Here is a 25,227-nt window from a genome sequence, read left to right as displayed (position 1 = left end):
TTTTTCCTTTTGTCCAACAAGTCAGAAATATTTATCCTTTACATTGTGTTAGAGGAAAAAAGGTAATCCATTTAACATTGTCTCAGATCTCACATGCATTGCTGCAAAAAGACCATTTTTTTAATGTTAAATTTTGTTTAAAAATCTGCCTTTAAATGGTTGAATTTCTCAATAATGATATTTCCATTCATTTCTATTTTACACACTGTTCAGCTTCAAGCCCGATGAAAGGTTACAGCTACAGATTTTTCTAAGCAGTTTAGGTGCTGTAGAGGTTTTTCAATTAACTGAGCCACTGGGAAAAAGCAAAACAGTTTCTGACTCTCATTCATTCGAACACATTTTAGAACTGGTCATGACTTTCCAGGAGCTTTATTTGTTATATTACTGACATATAAAGCCCTTGAAAGTGTAAGGGTCTATGTGACTTATAAATATGTGATTTACACGTCACTGAATGTGTGTGAGATGTACTGCTTACTGCCTACAAGTATAAGAGGAAATATAAAGCTTTGACTTTACGGCTTAATATATTATGCTCCACATGATCAAAAGCTAGTAATAAACAGATTTAAAACATGATATTTAAGAAAAATGCGTAATCGTTGAAATGGTGGAGGTTTCTATAAGGAGACGCTTATTAAACATTTGTGTAAGGAGTCTCCAGTGTCAGTGCTTTTTTTTATTACCTTCAAGAGAGAGAAAATCGGCTAGTGACGACACGGCTGTTTATAGTTGCTATAACATATAGTTTATAGTTGCGATAACACTAACTAACCTGTCTCACAGACATTCCATAAAATTAAGTGCAACTATAAATGGATAAAAGCAAATTGGTGTGGTATAAGTGGAATAGAACACTTCGGGGCATGCTGTTGATATATCACACACCATACCATCGTTGATTATTTACCGATAACAGCACACCGCAGTGTTTTAACCCTAACATAACATAGTCGTACATACTACTGTGAGCACATACACTGTCAGATAGCCAGAATGTACACACACAATACATAACACAAACAGGAGCTCCTCTTTCTAACGTTTTGAACTCTAGAGACAATAAAGGTACTTTCATTTTTTCCAGATTTTCCCCTTGTTCCCCATCTCATCAGCAAGTCAGTGAGATTCTCCCATCACATTCCACAGACAGAGTCAGTCATCTCCCTTCACCAGGGCAAAATCATTCCCCCTTTTCCCCACATCCCTCTCTCCTCCTCCTGTTTTTTCCCCCGCCTCTCTCCTCCGTTTGCACCTCCTCTCAGTGCCATAGCCCAGGGCAGGGAAATCCTATTAGCCTTTACCAGGGGAGAGAGCACGAGACACATCATTAATTACACACAAAAACCCTGCGCCATGCTTAATCAGCCACGACTGCAAAACACACACACACACACCCACACACACACACACCAAAACAGACACGATGAGCTGCACACAAGCTGATACTACAAATGTATACACTCCTGCATTCAAATAAGGAGGACAATGTGTGTATATATACACACACACATTTTATATATATATACATATATGTATATATATATATACACACACACACAGTATATCAGTATATACTATGATGTACAATGCACAAGATTGCATGGAAGAAGATCCTTCTTTCCAGGATTTTTGGTTTCTGGTGCAATTTAACAAATTAAATTGCAAGGAATCTCAGGATAATAACACCACATCCATGCTGAACATAAAATACACCAAGATGCGCATACATTTAAGTAGAAATTTTTTTATTAAAGTAGAAATAATATATTACTCAAGATAGATAGATAGATAGATAGATAGATAGATAGAGAAAAAAAAATAAAAATATTTTGGGGGGGGATGAAAGTGGTTCTAGTGAACCAGGGCCAGTAAGTGGAGACTGAGCAGCTGGGGGGCTTTTGTTCAAAATTACAAAAAGAACTGCCTTACACACACACACACACACACACACCTTTCTTCATCAAAAACTGGCACCACATTATCCTTTCACCTCCTCTCCATATGTGCACGTTCACGCAGTTCAAAGACCTGTGCTGATATGGAACAGATGCACAACACTGATTCTTATATTTCATCCATATTAATCAGAAATAACATAATTGATAAGCTTGTAATTGAGCATATGCAGCCAAATGTTTACATCAACATGGTCAATCAAAGAAAGAAAGGCAGGATGGATGATTAAGGATGAATCCTAAACCAGAACATTGAATAAACTTAATAAATGTCAAAAAAAAATGTATTGGCTACAGAAATAAAATCACAGAAAAATAGATTTGCATGAAAGGGCTGAGATGATCATTTGTGTATAATATTGGAAATCTGAATTGTGTTTCACATGCATGCAACAATTCTCGTCCGTCGGAAGTACAGTAACTGCAATCCTCATGGGTCTGACAATCATTTACAGGTGAGAGTACAGAACACGAAACCCAACACAAGGTTCACACAGGCACAGCGTGACACCTGACAATAGTTTCTACTATAAATGCCATTGATGTATGTTTAGGAAAATCCATCAGCAGTGTAATTTTTTTAAATCTTAGAGCTCCCTCATGTGGCAGATGCAAGTTAGAGAAATGAATAAAGAAATAAATTCACTTTGGGATGATGTATAAAAAGAGATACAGACTCAGATAAACAAATATGACCTAAAATAAATGCGCTTTGACTAATATACGTGTTAAAAATCAAATGTTTAAGCCCATAAAGGTTTAGTATACTGCATACTACATAAAAAATTCTCACAATTAACTCACTGGCTGTATTTGAAATCCCCCCTACGTCTTTCATAGTACACTACACAGGGCACCAGCTCCATAAGGAGCTATACCAGCTTTAGCCATTGATAATATTCTATTTTTTATTAGTTTATGTAAAAGATATCAAAAGTACTGCAAGCAAAATTCTCAATCCTTGGAGCAATGAAATTAGACAATGTCTATATATTTTTATGTTAATCCTTCAGACTCATGAGTATGAAACAGGAAAAAAGGAAATAAAAGCATGCAGATAGGTGACAAATTAAAGAAAGAAAGAAAAAACTTTATCCTTTAACGAAACATTACTACACTTGATGGGAGTGGTCTTCCCCAGAATGACTCCGCCCCCCTCCACAGGGCACAAGGGCTCACAGTGGTTTGATGAGTATGAAACTGATGTTAATCATATGCCATGGTTTTTGCAGGAATCTTAGGCATTCTCCCAATTCTTAGAAGAGAATAAAGAACGATTTGTGCAGCAATGTGGAGCGATGTGTGCAGCAGAGCTCTCCACCATCACCATCAAAACAACAACTGAGGGAATATCGTTTGGAGAATGACATTCTAGAGACTTGTAGAATCTGTGGCAAGGTGCACTGAAGCTGTTCTGGTAGCGCATGGTGTTCCTGCATCTTACTACAACACTTGATCTTGATTTTTCCTGTAATTTGTTACTATCCTATATAATTCAAAGAAGAAATTATACTGTAAAAATAACATGTATATGTGTCTTTGTCTGTGACAAGATAACAAACCAAATCTTAAGGTAATTTATATATATATATCACCCTTGAATCTTCCACATTTTGCATGCTTTAACCTGGAACTGAACTGGATTTAATTGGGATTATATGTCATGAATCTACATAAAATAGCTCATAATATTAAAAAAGGAGGTTATGTAGTTTATAGATTATAATTTTATATAGTTATATAGTTTGCAAAATTACTTAAAAATACAAATCATAAAAGCTGTGATTGCATAAGTATTCACTCCCATTGCTGTGAAATGCCTAAATTAGTGCTGGTGCAACCTGTGGTCATCAGAAGTCATATAATTAGCTGAATGAAGTTTGTGCAATTCAAGTGTCACCACATCGTCTCTCTATATAAATACACTTGTTCCCAAAGACTGTTAGAGAACATATCTAAACAACCAGCATCATGAAGACCAAGGAGCTATCAGAGCAAGTCTGGGACAGTTCTGAAAACCTATCAATCAGGGGTTGGTTGTAAAAAAATATTCCAAACTTCCCACAAAGCTTCATTAAATCCATTATTAATAAATGGAAAGATTATGCCACAACCGTAACTCTGCCTAGAGGAGGCCGTCCACCAAAAGTCAGTGAGCAGGCAAGGAGGGCACCAGAAAAGCAACCAAGAGGTCATGTGACACTTTAATTCCACCCAGGTTCACTATATTTAACTAATTATAATGATTTCTGATGACAACTGATTTGCAAAATATAGTGATTCACTATAATGGACTATTTTGTAGATTTTATGACATACAATCTCAATTAAACCCATTTTAATTCCAGTACAAAATGTGGAAAAGCTCAAAGGGTGGGTGAGTATTTGTGCAAGGCACTGTATAAGGCTCTGTAAAATGTGTTTATGGTGTATATAACCACTTCCATTGCAAAATTAATAATAGCAGCAAGTATTAAAACTTGAGCAGCAAACGTCAATTAAAAAGTGAAGCTTAAAGCCGTAACATAGTAGTTATGATGTCAGGATTTATATGATTTATAGTTATGATGTTAATTATAACATTACCCTGAATGTACAAGCTTAAATCTTGGTTTAAAAAAAGTGAGGAGAAGTTGAAAGGTATTTTACAAAGAGTATTAAAACAAAGCATCGGTTATACAAGGAAGTAATCATGATTGGGTTTAATAGTGAACATTTTGTATAGGAAAGATAGGAAGAGCTGTAATATTTTATTTAAAATTATATTTTTTTCTGTTCAAGTAATGAAAAGTGAGTTCACAAAAAGCTTTAGCAATAGTTATAACTGAATTATCGTAACCCCAAACCTCAATATAAAAACCCAGCACTATAAAACCCTGCACATCAGGTTTAAGCTTTATATGTATTTGTTTCGATATACTGTATATATAAGCTCTTCTACTGTATATGTTAAGCAGAAGAGCTTAAACCTCTGTTCTGTACTGTTTCGTGTATCTTGGAAATGTGTACGTTAAGGGAGATTCAGTGAGCAAGTGTGTATGTGGTGTGTGTTCACATCTTGCCCTGTCGCATGGATCTAGTTTGCCGCATGGATCTAGTTTGCCGCATGGTCTGGATCACTTTGGTTGTCCCCCTCAGCACCCTCTTGTCAATCATTGGTGGTTCCTCCCTTGCTCCTCCTCTTCTGAGCTGTGCTCTGCCTCTGCCTCTTCTTCTTTTGTTACCTTTTCTTCCTCTGTGCTCATTCCGTTGTCGTTTTCTACCACTTCTGCCTCCCATTGTTCTTCCTCTTCCTTTCTCTTCCTTCTCCGATGCCTTCTTTCTCAGTCTCTTAAAGGTGCGTTTGGACGTTAGAGGCACTGCTTTGTTTCTGGATCGTCGAAGAGTCATTGAAAAACCAGAAAGATTGTTTAGGTTGTTTTCATCTCCCTCTTCATCCATCTCATCCTCTTTTAGAACTGCCTCCTCTTCTTCCTCCTTCAGTGGCTCTTCCTTAGGAGACTGCTCAGCTGTGTCATTGACTACATCCCTAACCTCCTCCTGTCCTTGTTCTCCCTGAGGACGAGTGAAAAGTGGAGAAGGTTCCTCAGCTGGAGGATCTACTTCCTGTTCCTTCTCAGCTGCAGACGCTACTTCCTGTTTCTCAGATGCAGAAGCTAGTTCTTGTGTTGCTTCAGCCGCTGGATAATCCTCCCCAGCTGCAGGGGCATCGTCCTCTTTTTGTTGCACATGAGCTGTAGTGTCTACTTCCATTTCTTGGTCAGCCTCAGCTACAGGAGCTGCTTCCTGTTGCTCTGCAGCTGGCTCCTCTGAAGTGTCCGCAGTCTGACCATCATCCTGATGAGGAGAGAGTATGTATTAGAGTAGTGTAAACTACAGATTTTATTCCAATAGCTAGCAAAAACAAAATATTTTCAACTATAAATCTTAATAAAGATTTCATTAGTCCATTTAAGTTTATATGATAAGGCATACATGGCAGATCCAATTCAATATCAGGTGTAAGTCGATAAGGGACAGCAATTTATATTGTGTATTAGGATCCTACATGCATTACTGATAATACATTATACTAGTATTAGTATTATTAGTATACTATACTAATAATAATAATCATCAATACTACAAAAAAACCTAAAACATTTGACATGACATCAAAAATCAAGTAGGAAGGCTGTTCATTAACTAAAAAAAACCCAACATTACCAAAACATCTGATGTCCCCGACAAATGTCAAATGAACAAGATATGGTTCTAAAGCAAAATCATGCATAAAATCCCAATTATGTCCATTTTAGTTCCAGGCTGTAACACTGTAAAATGTGGAAAAATTCAGGGGGGGTAAATACTTATTCAGGGCACTGTAAAATGAACACATGCAATTCCAAAGACATTTACATTTTGATTAAGAAGTGTCAGGGAAGGGAGGGCAGGCAGAGAGAGAGAGACAGAGAGACAGAGAGGGAGAAGGAAGATAAACAGTAATAAGTAACCAATGACGGAGAGAGAATAGAATCCTGCTAACTCTGAATGTTTGGTTCCTAGCTAATAACTGAACTATATATAAAAACAAGTTAGATTTGACACACATAAACAGCACCCCTCCCAGACTCACCTAAACCAAAACTCCACTGTTTCCCCACCACAGAAAGACTCAGTAGCACTGCTGCGCAAAGATCTTAGCACTGAGTACTTTTGATGCTACGAGCTAATGCTAAGTAGAAACAGTGGACCATGGCACACTGATATAATCAGTACAAAGATTTTAATTACAGAAAAAATATTTCCACACAAGCTGTGCTAGCAACAAAAAAACAGAAACAAATAAAAACAGTAGCTGCATTTCCACATGCTTTAAATTAAGTAACTTTTAACTAGCAATGTTTAGCTAATTAGCTGACATGGTACTTTGGAGTTGCTTAGCAGTAGGTAATTATATGAATGCGAATAAATAACCGTCCATTTTCTTTAACCTGTTGTCATAGGTTGACGTGTGTGTGCGAGTGTGTGTCCGTGTGTGTGTGTTTCTCACCAGTTCTTCCAGTACCAGTGTCTCAGGGACATCAGCAGGGACGAACTCCTTCTTCTCCTCTTCTTCTGCCTCCAACCTGTGATCACACATTCAGGTGATTCAGATCTATGTTACCATCTTTAACCATGATCCATGGGCAAGCTTTTGCCTTTCTATTCATCCTCTTTGTGTACGTGGTGACAAAACACACTTCAGTTCTCTTCCAGTCAGGTACATTAGGGCTTTGGGTGTTATAAACGTCTTAATTATTGCCTAGCTGAAATGAGCATTTTCAGCCGTTGCCAGTCGCCATACCTTTGTTAATTTCATTTGTGCATTCTCAATCTCATCTCATATTAAGAGTTTCTAAACACTCAGATGAACTCAAAAATATAAAATATAAGAACATGAGAACATGCTTCATGACAACATGCTTCAGTTACATTTTGTTTACAAGAATTTCTAGGGGTGCCAATAATTGACATGTGACACTTTTTTATTTACTTCAACTAAAGGTTAGATTTTTCTCACATTTTCAGTGTGATAATATGCTAATTAACCACAAAGACATCATAAGAGTTAAAGACCTGTTGATTTTGGCTGGCCGGATATCCATCCCCTTTGCCTCCTCTTCATCTCTGACGCGTGTCCTCTGCCTGTGCTTATTGCGCCGAGTGAACGTGGAGATTTGCGTGTCTTTCTCTGCAGAAAGAGAGAAGGCGTTTAAAGTCCCTACAAAATAGCTAAAGAGCTGTGAATTGATTCTGTATGCTGAAGTATTTTCTTTTGAAACTGGAAGTGCACCCTGTTCAAAACGAATGAACTCCAAGCATTTTTTCCTCAGCCAGTGCCAAAAACTCATTGACGAACCATTTGCTGTTAAATACCTGTTACTGTAGAGCAATATCCACCCAGAGGTGTGAAACGTTTACATTCTGGAGCATATTAATTTGCAAAAACACATGATTGTGCAGGTTCAGTCAACAAAACATGTAATAAACTGGAACTGATGAACTATTAATTCAATTAAGAATCTCTCATATCTTTTTATTTTTTTTCCTAAATATACTATTGTATTGGTGTCAATAACATTAAGGGCCATGTATATATATTTAAAAAAAAAAAAAAAAAAAAAAAAAAAAAGCACTGAAGCACTAGTTTAGTTTATATAGATTGACACAAACATGTACTCCATTGATTTCTGTCCCTCTGCATACCTTCAGTTACTGTATGATGCTTGTTAACAAAAATGATTTCCTCCTGTAGGAAAACAAACCACAGTATGAGTTTCTGTTGTTCATTTCAAGGATTTCAAGAAATCAACAAAGAATTGAAATATGCTAAGTAAAAAATACATGTATTCAAAGAGACAATTCTGTTCATCTGTAGAGGTCAGTTTATTAACCATTACATTCCAGTGCTTATTAACATCTAGTCTATAAACAAATTTGAAAATGTTTTAATTAATTCGCCTTCATCCTTACAGTTTGTGGCATGAACGTTAATATAATTCATTAATATTAATACTGTAAATCAGAGATTCTCAAAGGTTTCGCAGCCAGAGACCTCCTGAACATAGATTTATTTTAACTATTCAAATATTAGGCTCATTGTTCAAATTTAATCGAACCCATTCAATTCAAGTGACCAGTCAAATAGGCTCATAACTAAATATTCAATAATAAACATAATAACATTAATAATAATAGGTTGTGATTTCTACCACTGTAACAAAATTAAAAAATCATGAACTCTCTGGCTAAGCTACGTGGACTCTTGAGGGGACTTATGAGCGCATGTATGTTTAGTCACTGATCACTAGGATTGTGCAATATAACGATATTATAGTATCGTCCCAACACGATATTATATTGCCACAATAGTCAATGACATTTATCACCAATTATATAACATTAACAGTCCTGAAAACTTTTATGCATTTTGCAGAAGCTTTGCAAAAACACTGGAGTAAGCTAGTACGAAAACTCACCAAAATCTATCAAAATAGCAGTCTTTTTCTCCACAATAAAACAGGAGATGAGACAATCAACACATGAATCTGAATTTGCGCAGGAACTCTGAGATATTAACCCAAACTAAGCCCCACCCCCTTCTCCCAATCTCACATGCTCTTAACTTTCACAGAAAACTGAGTATATTTTGAGTAAATTGAATATATTATAAATTTTCATTTGTGTGATATAGACTCTATCAGTGTATGTTTGATTATATAACATTAGACATTCATATATTTAAGATCAGTTTACTATATTTATTGGAGATGCCACCGAAAAATTTTGGCCGAAAATGGTCAAAGGGGCTCGTTCATTTTTTGGGCAAAAGAGAAAAAAAGGATTAAGTTTTTGACCTAAAAAGATTAAACTGACCTGCACTGAAGTGTCAAATCTAACAATCTGAGCAGTTCTGATGGTGGAAATGCTCATTTTCTTTCTTTTTTAGGCAGGATGGTTAAAATCATTTATCACGAAAAATGTATATTGCACAAGACGTTCACTGATTTAAAACAACAGAATGAACCTTTAAAAAAAGAAACATACTGTGATGTTAAGAATGATGTCCTCTGATTCCTCCACTTCGTCCTCCACCATATCTACATTTTGCGCATTATCGTCGGCATGGCCACCTTTATAAGTACATACTTCATTACAAAGCAGTAAGTAACCATTACCATGAATAAGTAACCCATAAATGTAATCAAATCATAAAACAGTTACGGTTGGATCACAAATCATTTATGATCACATGATCAAATCTCATTTGCACTACACATGAGGTTAAGGTGTAGATTTGGGCAGAGTCAGCTGGTGCACATTTTTCATACTGTATATGGTCAGATTTTATTGTAGATTGTAGTAGTATATGGAGAGAGAGAGAGAGAGAGAGAGAGAGAGAGAGAGAGAAACTGACACCAAGGTTTGGTGTTTCTTTCGGTTCTCCGATGTGCAAGGTATGAATTATGCAATCTTCAGGTGTGGAAAAGTGTCCCACCAGATAATGCAACCAAATTATGCGGTTGATTTTAGATAGATCGTAAAGTCAGTCACACCTTGGAAATTCCTGAAGACCTATGCAAAAGGTCTATCCATGTGGAAAAGGTTACAAAGCCAATTCCAAGGCTCTGGGGCTCTACCAAACTACTATCAGTGCCAGATTGTCCAAATAGAGAAAGTTTGGAGTAATCTTCCCAGGAGTGCCCAGCCTGCCAAATTCTTTCCAAGAGCAAGGCATTAAAGCAGCCAGGAAGTCACAAAGAACCCTAGAGCAACATCCAAAGATCTTCAGGCCTTTCTTGCTTTGGCTAAGATCAATGTTTATGATCTTGGGATACATGGCAGAGTATCAAGGCAGAAACCACTGCTCACTAAGAAGAACATGAATGTTCATTTCAAGTTTGCCAAGAATCACCTAGATGATTCTGGAACAATGTTCTATGGACAGATGAATCAAATGTGGAACTTTTTTGGTGACATGGGCCCCATTATGTCTGGTGAAAACCAGTTTTGAAATGGCCTAGTCAATGTCCAGACCTAAACCCCGTCAAGATGTAGTGGCAGGACCTGAAATGCACAGTTCATGCTTGAAAGCCTACAAATGTCACGAAACTGAAGCAGTACTGCAAGAAGGAGCAGGCCAAAATTCCTCCACAGCATTTTGAGACACTAATCAATAACTACAAGTAGTATTTGGTTGCAGTTATTGCTGCTACATGGGGTGTAACCAGTTATTGAATTATAGACGTTATATGAGTTATAGTTATAGAAGCTGAACAGATTTGATCATTTACCTTTCAGTGGTCTAGAGGTGAGTTTATAAGCCACTCTGGTCCTCTGATAGGGACCACCGACACCCTCCACCTCCCAGAACAAGCCTACATCCGCCGGGGAGCGGTCCAGATAATGCCTACACACTGCAGAGAGGAAGCAAAATTGAATTGTCTATAGATTAGAGAATAAAACAGGCAAATTTTCTCCTCCAAAAATATGAATGCACTGTGTTCAGTTAAGAAAGAAAGAATTAGTCATTTATTTTTAAGGCAAGACACTACAGGTAGCAAAGACCATTTTGGTTAATTATTTTTCATATTTTTGGAAATTTGCATCTATAACGTCATCTTACACAGCAGTAAAAAAAAAAATACTCAAAACTTATTTATTTGTTTATTTCACTGTAAGCTTTCCTTTATAATCATTATAAACACTAATTACTAGAGTGGACACATATTAAACCACATTTTTTATTATTTTATTTTTAAAATGTTCTTCTCAAAGCTTGTTTTTTTATTTTTATTTTTATTTTTTTTTATTAGTAATATTCAGAACCGAAAAACTCAGTTTCTGTTTAGTCATATTCCTAGTTACAATAAATTTCCTAAAATGGTGTTTATTGTTGGATTTATGTTAATATTAATGGCATAAAATAATTTTAATAAGCATATTTATGCATATTTATTAGACAAAGCATTATATGCATAAATAAATATAACTATTTGAAGAAAGTCCATTACCAAAAATACTTAAGAATAATAAGTAATAATAAAATAGTGAATAAAACTGGTAAAGGCTGATTGTGATATCTGTTGTTAAAAAGAAAAAAAACTATTCACCTTTCACATGAAATTAAAACCTATGTAAATATTCTGTTCAAACACCATTTGCCAAATTTTTAAGTTTTGTGATGCAACATTCCATTCAAATACATTTTTTTCCAAAAAAAAAAAAAAAGCATGAATCACTTGATCAGTGAGACCGGTTTGTAACAACAACCCTGTTGTAAATAAAATACAAATACCTTCTGTACAAGGAGCTGCACTGATAAGTGTACAAGTATTAAGTATAAATACAAATATTGCACAATTATTTTTTGATCCATAATTGTAGTAATCTACACTGAATGCATAGATACACATATGTAAGTAAATACACTATGTAAACATTTTCAGATATTTAACACCAGGATTAATATAATCATAAACTTACTATTTTCATGCCTTTTTTGCAATTTTCTTTGTTTTTTTTTGTTTTTTTTTTAAACAAGCCCAATTTTTGCGTGAAAGCAGCCCAAAAACTGGCGAACTGGTTGCCTGTTTTGAACACACTTCACAGAACGACACATTTTAACCAACGCTTCAATTCACCAACTCTTCAGCATGTGCTTCACCAAGGTCACAAAGTCTATGACTTGAAAGAATGCAGAAACTCCCTTGTTAATTCAGGGTCAGCTGAACACAAGCATTCTAACATCGAAGAGATAAACAGATCTTTTATTACAGATGCTTTAAAAATTTCTCTGAGTTGTTGCCAGGTTTCCAAGAGAGATCATGGAACAGTGACTAAAGGTGCAGTGACTGTCCAGGTCCAGTCCATGTCACACTGGCTGCTTAAATAAATAACAGGTCTGTTACTTCAGACTATAACATTGTATTACAGATCTGACATCTGTAGTAACGTGTTGGTGTCAAAATATTCTGGCCCGCATCATTTTCCCATGTGGTCTGCTTGTTAGAAACACCCGAGCATGAATATAAACCCAAAATCTAGCTATTCAAATAAAACAATTCTCACCATTTGCCATAGCTGGAGTCAAAGGGTACTTCAGGCCAAGTTCATCCTCATTAAATGAATCCACAAAATCCTCCAGCATCTGCAGCCCATAACCTTTTCCCCGGTGAGCCTTCCTCACAAATATGGAGTCCATGACAGGGAGGAAGTAGCGCTGCTCCAAAGAGTTATTACAAACATTACCTGGAAGAGGTGCAAAAAAAAAACTAAATGAAAGAATGAATGAACGAAACATTAATAGAAGTCATATTTCAGTTGCATTTCTTCGATTCAAGTTAGGGACTCAGACTCAAGTCGCACAGGACTTGGGCATGAAGCTGAAGACTCTAAGTTCTGGCAACAAAATTCTAATAAATGAGTACTGCCAAAAATAACACAGTAACTGAATAAATCCAATCTTTTTTAGCCTTTTCTCCCTACACATACTACAAGCTGGAACTTCCCAAGACAAAGAGTTATGCAGAAATGATTAGCAATTAAGATTATTATCTTGAACCACAATAAAAATATGACCGGTAGAAAATATTCCACTATGTACGCACAGCAGCCACTTTATTAGGAACACCATACAAACACTGAGTAGGAATCCCCTCTGCTCTCAGAACAGCCTCAGTTCTTTATGGCATGGATTGCACAAGGTCCATTGTTGGAAACATTACTATAAGATTCTTTTCCATGTTGAAATGATTGCATGATATCATTGCTGCAGATTTTTCAGCTGCACATTCATGCTGCGAATCTCCCGTTCTACCACACCTCAGAGTGCTCACTTGAATTTGTTCACTCGGGAAGCCATTCATGTCCACTGAACATGTCATGTTCATGTAACCAGTTTGAAACGACTCGTGCTTCGGGACATGGTGCGTTATCATGCTGGAATTAACCATTATTAGATGGGCAACTTGTGGCCATAAAGAAATCCCCATGGTCAACAAATACTCAGATAGGCCTTGGCATTCAAACAACACTTGACAGGTATTAAAGAGGCCCAATGTGTGCCAAGAAACTGTTCCTCAAACCACAACAATTTATCAGCATTATGGATGTGACATCAACGTACAAATTTTTGTGGGAGATTACACATTTTCTACAAACCCTGTGAATTTTAAAGACCATCACAGAAACCATCATATGTATAACATGAAAGAGACCTGAATGAACACAAAAAGTATAGGTCAGAATATATAACAATATTTCTTGTGTTGGAGATACATCATTAAGAAAAAACTGCCATTACAGATGTGACATTTTTGCGTTATGAATATGATGTGTCTGAACCATCCATCCATCCATCCATCCATTTACCATACCACTTATCCTGCACAGGGTCACGGGAAGCCTGGAGCCTATCCCAGGGAACTCGGGGTACAAGGCGGGGGACACCCTGGCCAGGATGCCAACCCATCGCAGGGCACAATCACACACCCGTTCACTCACTATGGACAATTTGGAAATGCCAATCAGCCTACAACGCATGTCTTTGGATTGGGGGAGAAAACCAGAGTACCTGAAGGAAACCCCTGAAGCACGGTGAGAACATGCAAACTCCACACACACAGAGCAAAGGCAGGAATCGAACCCTCAACCCCAGTGTCTGAACCAGTACTCCATGTATTTGCAATTTTATCTATACTTCCAACAGAGCAGGTAAATACACTTAAATATAGACAAGTGAACATTTTAAAGAAGTATTTTTTCTGTGCTGACAACTTTATTTTCCCATGGTAATGTTGACATTTGTGTGGAAATTCCCTACAAATAATACCTGCAACAAAATGAATGAATGAATGATGCAACTTATAGTCTCATCTCTGTGTCTTAAAAATGTATTTGAATTTGTGTCCTGTGTTTATGTTATACTGTAGTATAAATGCCACTGTAACAGAAATTCACCACACCTCCACTAGAGGGAGTTCATGGTACATTAGAGTGGCTTTAGTTTATAAAATATTGAATAATCAGTTGCAAACTTGCAAAGGGTAAACAGACCTTTTGGTTTGACTGAGTAGAAGCCCACAGCTTGGCCATTCTTCCAGAGGATTTTGGCGTAGTCGTTTTCACTGTGGCACAGGAAACCCATCTCTCCACTTCCCATCTCTTTAGTGCGGTATACAATGCGGTTCAACACATACAGGACGATTCTCTCACCCACAGACCCCACCTAGGAGTGATAAATAAATAGACACTTCAAAAAGTGTACTCAAATTTCATCAGCAGTTTCTTTATTTATCTTTTTAGTGTATCTAGTGCATGTAACTTTAAGTGTGACGACCTAAGAAATTAATTTTATTTATTATTATCAGCCTTATTAATATTATTAACCCTGAATTTCAGTGTCTGGTTGATTTCTTTTAGTGTTTTGTTAATTTAAATATTTTTTTCCATTTGTTTATTATATTAATATTCTGAATCCTTTCAGCATACTCCTTCAAACACCACCTCAGTCAGAAGCATGTAGAGACTTTTATGAGGCCTGACATGATGGGGCTCTTTATCTAGCACATCTGAGCTGCCCCCCTGCTGAAAGTTTTGGATGAGAACTTGACTCATTTGTATTTATAAATTTTCAGTTCAACTGATTTCTAAAATGCATAAATATCTAGCTGTAATGAGTTCACTCATGCTATTGGTAAAGCTGGAATAATGATTCAATTTTCTACCTGACTCTGGCCTTATACAGCCAAACCTTTTAAAATTAATTTGTACATTCTTGAAACTTTATGCTTTAATTCATGTTACACAAAATCAGGTGAATAGAAACTTCCTATTAGTTCACAAAAGTAGTCATTTCACAGAAGTTAACACAGCTAAAGTCTGCAGGGTGAACTGCAGTTGCAATGAAAATGATTTCTATGCATTCCTCACAAGTTGCTTTTTAAGAAAAACTCAACTCTCTTCTGTTCCACACACCTTTATTTATATCTCTGCATTGCTTTCTTAAAATAAGTTAACAGAACTTTATTTGACAGAATCATTTAACGGGTTATAGACCATGCCTAGTTAATTTCGTCTTTGAAAGAAAACAACTTAAAAAATGAAAGAAGCCAAAGAAAGCCAATCAAATCATTGTTCAGTGCAGGCAGTGTACTACCTTGATAAGGCCTTCTCGTGTGCAGTTTGCTGTTTTCAGGATATCTTCCACAGAGTACCACTGACTGTTCAAATGCAAAGCCGTGACTAGAGTGAGAAAGAAAAGAACATGAGTACAGTGACATTTTTCAGAGTCCTGTTTGAGTAGGATCCTAGTTACCTTAACAGCCTCTGTAAGACTTATATGTCAAAATTGAGGAATCTTTGTAATTTCCCCAAAATTACCATTTAAAGCCCAAATGTAAAAGTATCAACCCATAATACACTATACGGACAAAGGTTTGTGGACACATGACCATCACACCAATATGCAGTTGTTGAACTTTCCATTCCAGATTTAGACCGCCTTTGATGTTATGATAACCTCTCCTCCACTATTTTAGGAAGGCTTTCCACTAGATTTTGGAAAGTGGCTGTGGGGATTCACCCATTCAACCACAAGAGCATTAGTGAGGTCATGGCACTGATGTTGGGTGAGGAGGTAGTTCCAGCAAAGGGATATTTTAAAGCTACATCATACAAAGACATCCTATACAAGTGTGCACTTCCAACTTTGTGGCAACAGTTTGGGGAAGGCCCAATATGGGAGTGATATGTGTGGTCAGATGTCCAATATGGGCATATAGTGTAATGGCCTGGCCAATTCATCCATTGGTGACCTTCATATTTAAATAGTCTTTTGCAACACTATAGCAGGATAACATTCCTCAAAATATAGCAAACTACTTTTTTCTCATTGAATTACACTGACTTCATCTACACACAAAATATAGATAATTCAAAATAAAACAATAAAAGCTAAAGTAGCCCACAGTCAGATCACAAATCACCTTGTTTTGTAAAGGTGTAGTATATCTCCTTTGAATAACAGGTGATACAAAAGTGGACAAATCATAAATCCACTAAGCTAATCCACAGTGCAATGAAAGCGCCAGTGTGCTGGCCAGTGCCATGTTTTGGTTGCCCAGAAACCTAGGCCAGAAAGTGGTAGCTGAAGTAATATAGTAATGTATGGGAAGCTGATTAGCTACTTAAGTGCACTGATATAGATTAAAGGAAACAAATTAATTCCTGGGAATGACTCTGTTGCCATATCATTATCCTCTTCTAACATAAGCACATTGTGTTTACACCCTTGACAAAATGTCAGCAAGTTGCTGTCCAACCTTCCATCTAGGAACTGTCATGTGTTGAACAAATAGAGTGTGCTATATTTACAGTATCATGGTGTGTCATATCACCATGAATCACTTTACAAAAGTCAGTAAGAAGTTGGGTTTTTTCCTTTCTCAGGATGTTGAGCCACCAGGCATTTACAAAAAACTAATAGCCCAGAGACTAAATCTGCTTGGCTGGGCAGCCAGGCCAATGATTTTTCGACCCATGTGATAGGACTATCTAGACTGGCATAATATGGTCTTAGCCAGCTCAAACATCATTTGTGACATCTGCATATTCTTCCAGCTGCTGAAATAAAGTTGTCTAATAGGAATATTCAACAGATCTGCTTTTACTGAAAGACCTCTGAGTTTAGCCAACTACAAAACCCAATTTGCTGTCATTATTATTATTATCTCATCAGTAATTAATTAAATTATAGGTGAACTATGCCTTTAATACAAGATAAATGAATAGATTGTGACCTGTTTGCTGGTCTTGTGGGGTGAACAGAGCCAGGACATTGTGCTGGGAATCAACTCCATACAGAGGAACAGGGCCTACATTGGAGAAGCTGAGCTGAACCTGAAACAGATGCAACACTTGCAGTGAGTAGCTGACTCAACTGTCAAGCATTGATAGAATTCCAACTACACAAACTTTTGGTTTTAGGGCAGTCAGTTTAGGGTAGGTTTTTTTGGTAGATAGTCATCAAGCCATCCAATGCAAAACTGTCTGCTCTTCTATCATTTTTATCTGCCTTATAAGATTTTGCCATTGATTGCAGGAGGCTACTATGTAACCTACACAGCATCTTGCATAAGTATTTACCTCCAGAAACATTTTGTAGTGTTAAAACCTGGAACTAAAATGGACTTAACTGGTATTATATACGTCAACAATGTGCAAAAATATGCATGTGTGGATGTGAATGTGTTAGAATGGTCCAGTCAAAGCCCACATCTCAATCGAAATGTGAATCCGTGGCAAGACTTGCCATTCCACAGCTGTCTGCATCTGACAGAGCTTGAGCAATCTTGCCAAGAAGAACTGGCAAAAATATCAGGATGCAGTTGTGCAAAACAGATAGAGACAAATTCCAGACATATTCCAGAAGACTTGCATCTGTAATTACAGCCAAAGGTGGATCTATGAAGTATTGACCCTTGGGGGTGAATACTTATGCAACCTTCAAATGTTTGCTTTTTTGTTTAATTAACTTTTGTGTTACAATAAAAATGTTTTGTACACTCATATGTAAGGTATAGTATAGCATAACTCAAGCAGTAAAAAAAGTGCATTTCAGTTCCAGGTTGTAACACTACTGAAAAGTAGAAATGTTCAAATAAGCATGACTCAAGGCACTGCACATTTCTACTACTTGACAATATCACCTTCCATGTGTTATTATTATTATTATTATATGGTTTTATGTAACGTAATGTACCTTTTAAATTAATTTCACACCCCTGCTTTATACCACTGTAACATCTCCAAGCTGTTTGAATGCTTTGCATGTATTGTAACTATATGGATAAGAGTTTAAACAATAAAAAGAAACATAAAAATGAAACAGTACTGCACATGGTACACATAATTCATTATTATTTATTGAAGTCTAGTGTTTTGTTATTTAAACAACTTCCAACACTTTTGAAAGTAAGTTAATGAATATTTGTGACTCACTGCTACATTACAGCTTTGTATTTTGTAGGCATTGTCCATTTCTTTCTTTAGACCTTGATTGGTTAAATAAAAACAACGCACCAATCCTGTGCTCCTCTGAGGAAAGAATATAATGTCTTATATAGACATTTACATTTTAGACACTAATTTATTGGAACAGGTCAAGGTATATTAGGTAGTAGATATGGCTCCCTGGAGGACTAGTGGTTAGGGCCCGAGTTTTATTCCCAGCCAGGGAACCAACCCCAGCCACTGGGGTTGCACACGACTCCCAGTGCCATCCCCAAGCCCGGATAAAATTGGGAAGGGTAGCATCAGGAAGGGCCTCTAGCGTAAAAACTTTGCCAAATCAATTATGTGGACCAATGATCTGCTGTGGCAACTGCTAACGGGAGTAGCCGAAAGAAGAACAACAACAATATTAGGTAGTGGATCTCCAGGAAAAAGGTAAGTCTTAGCTATTGGGAATTAATGGTGATGTGATCAGTAAGCAGTTCTGCAGGAGAAACATAAGACTCAGTAATTACTGCTTAGTTAATAGTGAACTCCTGCTACCATACTGAGTAATTAACCAGTAGTTCATAGATGGACAGATGGATGGATGGATGGATAGACAATACAACCCCTTTTTAAAGCTTTAGACAAGTTAGAATATGTATTTCATTCCTGACTTTATTTAGTTATGTGGTGCCCAGCTAAAGACGCACCACACCCCTTGGGAGAAAAGTTGCATGTAGTGAATTTGAGATGAATAACATTATCACATTTTGAGAGTGTGGAGATCAAAAATAAATCAACACTATGGGTTTATATCACAAAATTACATTGTGTTGACAATCTTCCTAATTAGCAAACAAAGTTGCTGAGACGCAAAATGAACACATTGTGCCAACATTTGTGTACTGTCTGAGCAGTGATCATATTGTAGGCTAAGCAGCATAGCATTCCACCTAGTTAAGCTCTGAAAGCAATGGCTAGGATCAGTATTACCTTCTCGCCACTGGGCAGTGTGAAATAGTGGGCATGGTCAGGGTCACTGTAAAGCAGCTCCTTCATGTACCTATCGGCTGAGCTCTGCAGCTCCCTGTGACTCGTGGCTTCCAGCACATCCACAGGGAAGCCCATCCCTGCATCCCTGCAAAAGTTTAAAGGTCAGTCACAGATCACCTTCACATGGACACGGTTTAAGCTTATGATCCCAATCAAACAGGTTTTCAGAGTATCCAGATGGTCGATTAAGAGTGATTAGGGGAGGTCAGAAAACTCAAAAACAGAAACTAGCAAACAGTGCCATGTGAAGAGGCTGGGCTTGAACTTCCAGGAAACATTTCCATCTCCATTGAAAAATGGCATCATTTTACAGAAAGCAAATACACCATTTCATCTATTACTACTTGCAGTTTACTACAACTGACCCCTTGTATGATGGACAGCGTGCAATTATCTGAGAAGCTCCTTATGTTCTGAAAAACCATGGATGATCCAGACATTCGGAAGTAAATTTCAGGCAGTTCTCAGAATTACTTCTGACAGACTGTACCAGCTTTTATGTAATCACAGCCCTTATACTCAAAAAGAAATTTTCAGATTAAACAAACAAATATACACACATGACACATGCAAAAGCTTGACCCCTGATCTCCAGTGAAATACATTACCCAATAACTTCAGGTGTCGGTAGCAGTTTGGCTCAGGGACAAAAATCTGGTCAGAAATCCTCAAGTCAGTGCAAGTTAGCCAGCAGGTGAAGTGATGATCAGGAACATTTATGAATACAAGGTTAAAATTACAAGTTTACTTTTGCAACCTCTTCAGGAATCCTGTTATTCTAGTTTATGCTCTCCAGTTGGCTAACAAAAATCTGTCACCACATGCACATCTTCCTTCACCCTACCTGAAAGACTTCCTATGTACTTGTGGATGTAGTGCCTGGATTTTTCTAGGGTAGTAACATCTCAGTAACATTTTACACTAAATGGAAATGCCAAATTACAGCATGTAGCTCATGTAATGACCATCAAGAACAGCTTCAATCTAAACTTTTTTTTGCGCATGACATCTTCTGCTTGTTCACTTCAATGCTCCATGCTTGCCAATCCCTTTGTGGCAACCTGAGTCCATTTTTAATGACCACACTCACTGACACTGATCTGCATGCTCAGATCATGCTCTCTATTAAAGAAACTGTTTAAATGCCACACAGTGTTTTATCAGGTTACATGTATTGTAGGAAAGAGCTGTAGGATAGGGGATACCTTACTACTACCCCATTAAGACATTATGAATTTTCTGCGACCCCAAGCCTTGACTACAAAACAATAATTTTTTAAAATTCCAGATTTATAATTTAGGACATTTGAACATTTTGTCAATAACATATGTGTAAAATAACTGACTAACCAAAGGAATATTCCTTGCATTGGGAAGGGTGAACTTGCATGTCTTTTCAAAAAGTTGTGCACATGAGTAGCAATTAGGTTGTCCGCCCAATGACTATGTATAGTCTACCAAATGCATGTAATAATAAATGGAGGAATGGGATTCCTTTACTATTATGGTCTCCTGTATATACTATATCATACCCACCCATACAAACACATCTATTGTATAATACAGGCAGGGTCTCTGTAAAACAAAGGTGTGTCTCAGTTATGATCACTGATCTCTATGGCTTCCTATTTTCACTGAATCTCACTCACACAGCTTTTCACCCCTCCACAGAGTTTCTGCAAACTCCAACTAATAGTGGTCTCCACAAGAACCCAAAGAACTCAGAGTTCTAGTTCATCTTCCACTAGTGCCAAAAAGGGGTTCAAAACAAAAGGAGACTAAACTGCAGTAAACAATAGGGCTGTAGTCAAAATCGCCATTGTCAAGTCCAAGATAAGTTCAAGACCAGGACTAGGATCAAGTCGAGACCAAGTCTTAAGCTGTTCAAAGTCCATAAGTCCAAGTCAAAAATGAGTTTAAATGAAAGCGAGACCAAGTCAATACTGAGACTGAAAACCATGGGTGAAACAGAAAAAAGAAAGGTTATTATAACAAAAAAAAAAGCGGTACTTAGTCTAAGAAGAAACAGTTAGAGAGACAGAGAGTGGCAAAGTCAACCCTTAGGGACAGAACCTGAATGACAGATTAGAACCAGAGCAAGACATGTGCAATGGAAAAGCTTAAAGACAAATAAAGACAAACAATAAGACAAGAATAGAAATGATTTATCAAGAGAGCGAGAGAGAGAGAAAGCGAGAGAGAGTCTGTGTGTGTGTGTGTGTGTTTGTGTTTGTGCAATAGAATGAAAAAAGAGAGAGATGACTACTGCAGCGGTTTTGACAAAGAACCCACAACACAAAAGAAACTCAGAAAGCTTGAAAATGTCCAAAGGTGCACAAAGGTGTAACAGAATCTAGACAAGGCCCAATGTGCTCCAGAACATCACTGTTAACTTTGTAGAAAATATCATGGTGATATGGAATTAGCAGACAATTTATGATATACTAGCAACTGCTCAGGCACACTCATACATACCTGATTAAAATTGTTCTATTTCTCTATCAGTATTAAATATGAATAATTATTTAAAACTCCATTACATGTTTATTACAAATGAAGGTGCTTTTTTATTATATATCTAGTGTGGAGTTATTGTTCTAATGACATGTTCTAATTATTTCCAACTGAAAAAATCAGTTTGCCTGTGTGTGCAGTAGTTGGTTTAAGTGGCTTGAATTTCATAGCTCTTAGGCAGCAAGATCCTGCTGAAATCACACTTTACTCTTTTTTTTTTTTTTTTTGGTTTAACCTTACTAACGGTCCCTAACACTTCAGTGACATACTTTTGCCAACTTAGAGACTATGTCGCTACCTTTGGCAACTTTTTAGGCCCCTTTAGCAACTTCAATTAGAAAAAGAGACTTTTCGCACCTCTTGGCTGTTGTTTTAAACTCTCTTCTTGTAGTTCAGGGGTACTCAATAGGCAGACCAAAAAGACAGTCTAATCCGGACCGAGATCTAAATCTTTGTGCTAGTTATCTGACACCTGGCTAAGTGATTGTGTAAGCATACGTGTATAAAAGTTTGGTGTGAATGGCCCTTTACACTAGCGTGTTAAATGTCTGCAACAGAATCACATGAACAAGCAAAAAGATAGCCAGTACTTTAGTACTTTCACTGCTCTTTTGTTCTTAACTGTTGCCATGTGACAACAACATCACTATGTAACAGCATCACTATGACACGCTGTATTTCCACACTCTCCAGTCCTAACATTACGTTTCAACGTTTGACGTTTGTCAGGTAGCTTGTTTATTTTTGGCGAGTGGTATTAGTGAATTGGTAAATGTCGGAAGAGCTACAAAAATGGCCTGTTCGAAATTGTTAGATCTGAAGAAAAGGAATGCTAACAGTAAAATCCGTGTGTTTAAAGATGACTGGACAGACAAGTCTGCATTTATTCTACCTAACTCAAGCACCAAACCTATGTGCAACGAGACTGTGGCGATTGCTAAGAGTAGTAACGTTAAGCGCCACTATGAAACAAAGCACATATATTTTGAGCAACTTTGCCCACAGAACACGGAGGTGAGAACCAAAAATCTTAACCAGATGAGAGAATCCAAACATTTTGGAGTTTTTATTCTTTACATACTTCTGGGTCCCTGGAGGACTAGTGGCCGCGGACAGCTCTCACCGCTGCGGCCTGGGTTCGATTCCAGGGAACCAATCCCAGGAACTGGGGTTGTGTGCAACAGTGCGCTCTCAGTGCTGGTCCCAAACCAGGATAAAAATTGGGAAGGGTTGCATCGGGAAGGGCATCCGGCATAAAAACTGTGCCAAATCAAATACGTGGACCAATGATCCGCTGTGGCGACCCCTAATGGGAGCAGCTGAAAGAGGAACAACAACATTCTTTACATAGTTCTGTACTTGATGGGACATACACTTGCTCAATCGCCTACTCTGTGGACCTTCACCTCGGTGGAAAATTGGTAAATGGACCACAAAGATTCAGATTTGAGTACTCCGTTGTAGATATTTACAAGTAATAAAAGTGAGTAACTGTTTCCTTCATGACTCATCACCTTCCACGTTTACTCACTGCCACTGCTGCTTTTTCTCTGCCTTCTTCATAGAAAGTTTCGAATGTTGTAAATGCCTAAATGTTTAGTTTTTGCATGGTGCCATCAGCGAACATGACTCATTCCATAAGAAATACATTATAATCGATTCTTTTCCATTCAGATAAAACTCTATTCCGTTCTATTTTATTATATTCTAAGTGAAACTCTTAGAAGACTTCCTTCATCATGCACCCTAATCTGTAATTTAATATTACCACTGATCGTGATGAAAATGCAAAAAAAGTGATATGCAAATTAGTCTATGGCGTCACCTAGCGACTTTAGGTGACTTTTTGAGCGTGTAGTAGCTAATCTTCCCCTGAAAAGTAACACTTTGGCAACACCGTTCACACTTTTGTTCTTTTCTTGAACTTCAGCGACGGTCCCTAGCGCTTCAGTGACGCACAAACACAGAGAGAAAATGGTTTACTAACTCTAATTCGGGAGTTTTCTGACTTGTTTAAAGCGTTTTATTTGGTTCTCTTTTTGTTGCAGTATTCAGCTCATTTACTTTTCCAGTAGTTTGGCGTACCTTTCGTTAGCTTTTGACCAAAATTATCCCAAAGTTTGAATATGAAACTAGCTTTACACCATTAAAACTGACACGACGCCACTTTAGCTGAATCAAACTTACTTAGCTCACATAAACATACTCTAACATGGCCTGTTTACAGACAGAAATGTGTGACAGACAAATATTTTCAAGCTAGACTGTGGTAAAGTTGATTTCATTCGTCCTGCGTGAACTTTAATAATTAAAAAAATATATTAATAATAATAAAATAATGTCGAAACGGTCAGTAGTATCTACTAATGTACATTTCAGACTATGGAGAAGTCTCACCGTGGTGCAGCGCGCGCGAGCTCACGCCTCACAGCTGCTTCCCATCAACAGCATGGCTACTGCACTTCATGTAAACACACATCTAAAACGATTCAGGAAAAAACGTCAGGTATGAGCAGTAACGGAAACAGGAATCACTTTTAGTGGAATAAGGACATATACAAAATAAAACCAGGATTGTTTAAAAAAAAAAAAAACAACTTTCTAACCTTTTCTTCTTGCAGTAAGCCTCCAGCAACCTACTTCACCAGCTGTCAGTATCTCTGTGCCTGAAGTGTAAGCACAGTAATGCTGCCAAATCTCTTCAGGGGAAAGTAGCTAAAGCACACTCAAAATGTCACTGCATGACGTCATACATGCATATTCATGATCAGTGATGTATTTTTAAATGACTAATGAGGGTACATGAACAGATAGAGTTTCATCAGAATAGAAAATAACATTATTGTCTTATTGTCTAAAGATGTCATCTTTGGTGATGGCATCATGCACAGTCTAAACATTTATACATATAAAAATACTAAACTTTCTATCAAGAATGCAGACAGAAAGAAGCAGTAGTGAGAGAGATTAGTTGTGGAGAGAGAAGAAGAAGAAGAAAGAAAAAAAAAAAAAAGGGTTATTCACTTTTATGACTTGTGTATACAAGGGTTAGTTCCGGTCCACTAATCTGATTGGTCGAGCAGTGTTCCAAGAGTGTTTATATTTCCTATAACCACACCAGGGGTGAACGTTTCACTGTGTTTATCATTCCACTCGTCTGTTTACGCCATGTAAATTT

At 37.3% G+C, this 25,227-nt stretch overlaps 1 protein-coding gene across 1 annotated transcript; it reads right to left on the bottom strand.

The window, feature by feature from the left end:
* Positions 1 to 1,775: 1,775 nt before the first annotated feature.
* On the bottom strand, positions 1,776 to 24,776 carry LOC113535468 (soluble lamin-associated protein of 75 kDa). The gene is given in 15 exon segments (XM_026928771.3): positions 1,776 to 5,131; positions 5,134 to 5,266; positions 5,268 to 5,798; positions 6,994 to 7,069; positions 7,560 to 7,674; positions 8,190 to 8,232; positions 9,531 to 9,616; positions 10,778 to 10,900; positions 12,555 to 12,734; positions 14,541 to 14,712; positions 15,643 to 15,728; positions 17,285 to 17,384; positions 19,476 to 19,620; positions 24,447 to 24,528; positions 24,656 to 24,776. Coding segments are annotated over 13 exon segments (1,899 nt in total). The 5' UTR covers positions 19,611 to 19,620; positions 24,447 to 24,528; positions 24,656 to 24,776; the 3' UTR covers positions 1,776 to 5,012.
* Between the last annotated feature and the right edge of the window lie 451 nt (positions 24,777 to 25,227).

This window comes from Pangasianodon hypophthalmus, chromosome 15 (assembly GCF_027358585.1).
Source record: "Pangasianodon hypophthalmus isolate fPanHyp1 chromosome 15, fPanHyp1.pri, whole genome shotgun sequence".
Classification (NCBI taxonomy): Eukaryota; Metazoa; Chordata; class Actinopteri; order Siluriformes; family Pangasiidae; genus Pangasianodon; species Pangasianodon hypophthalmus.
This window is presented reverse-complemented; position numbering and strand designations above follow the sequence as displayed.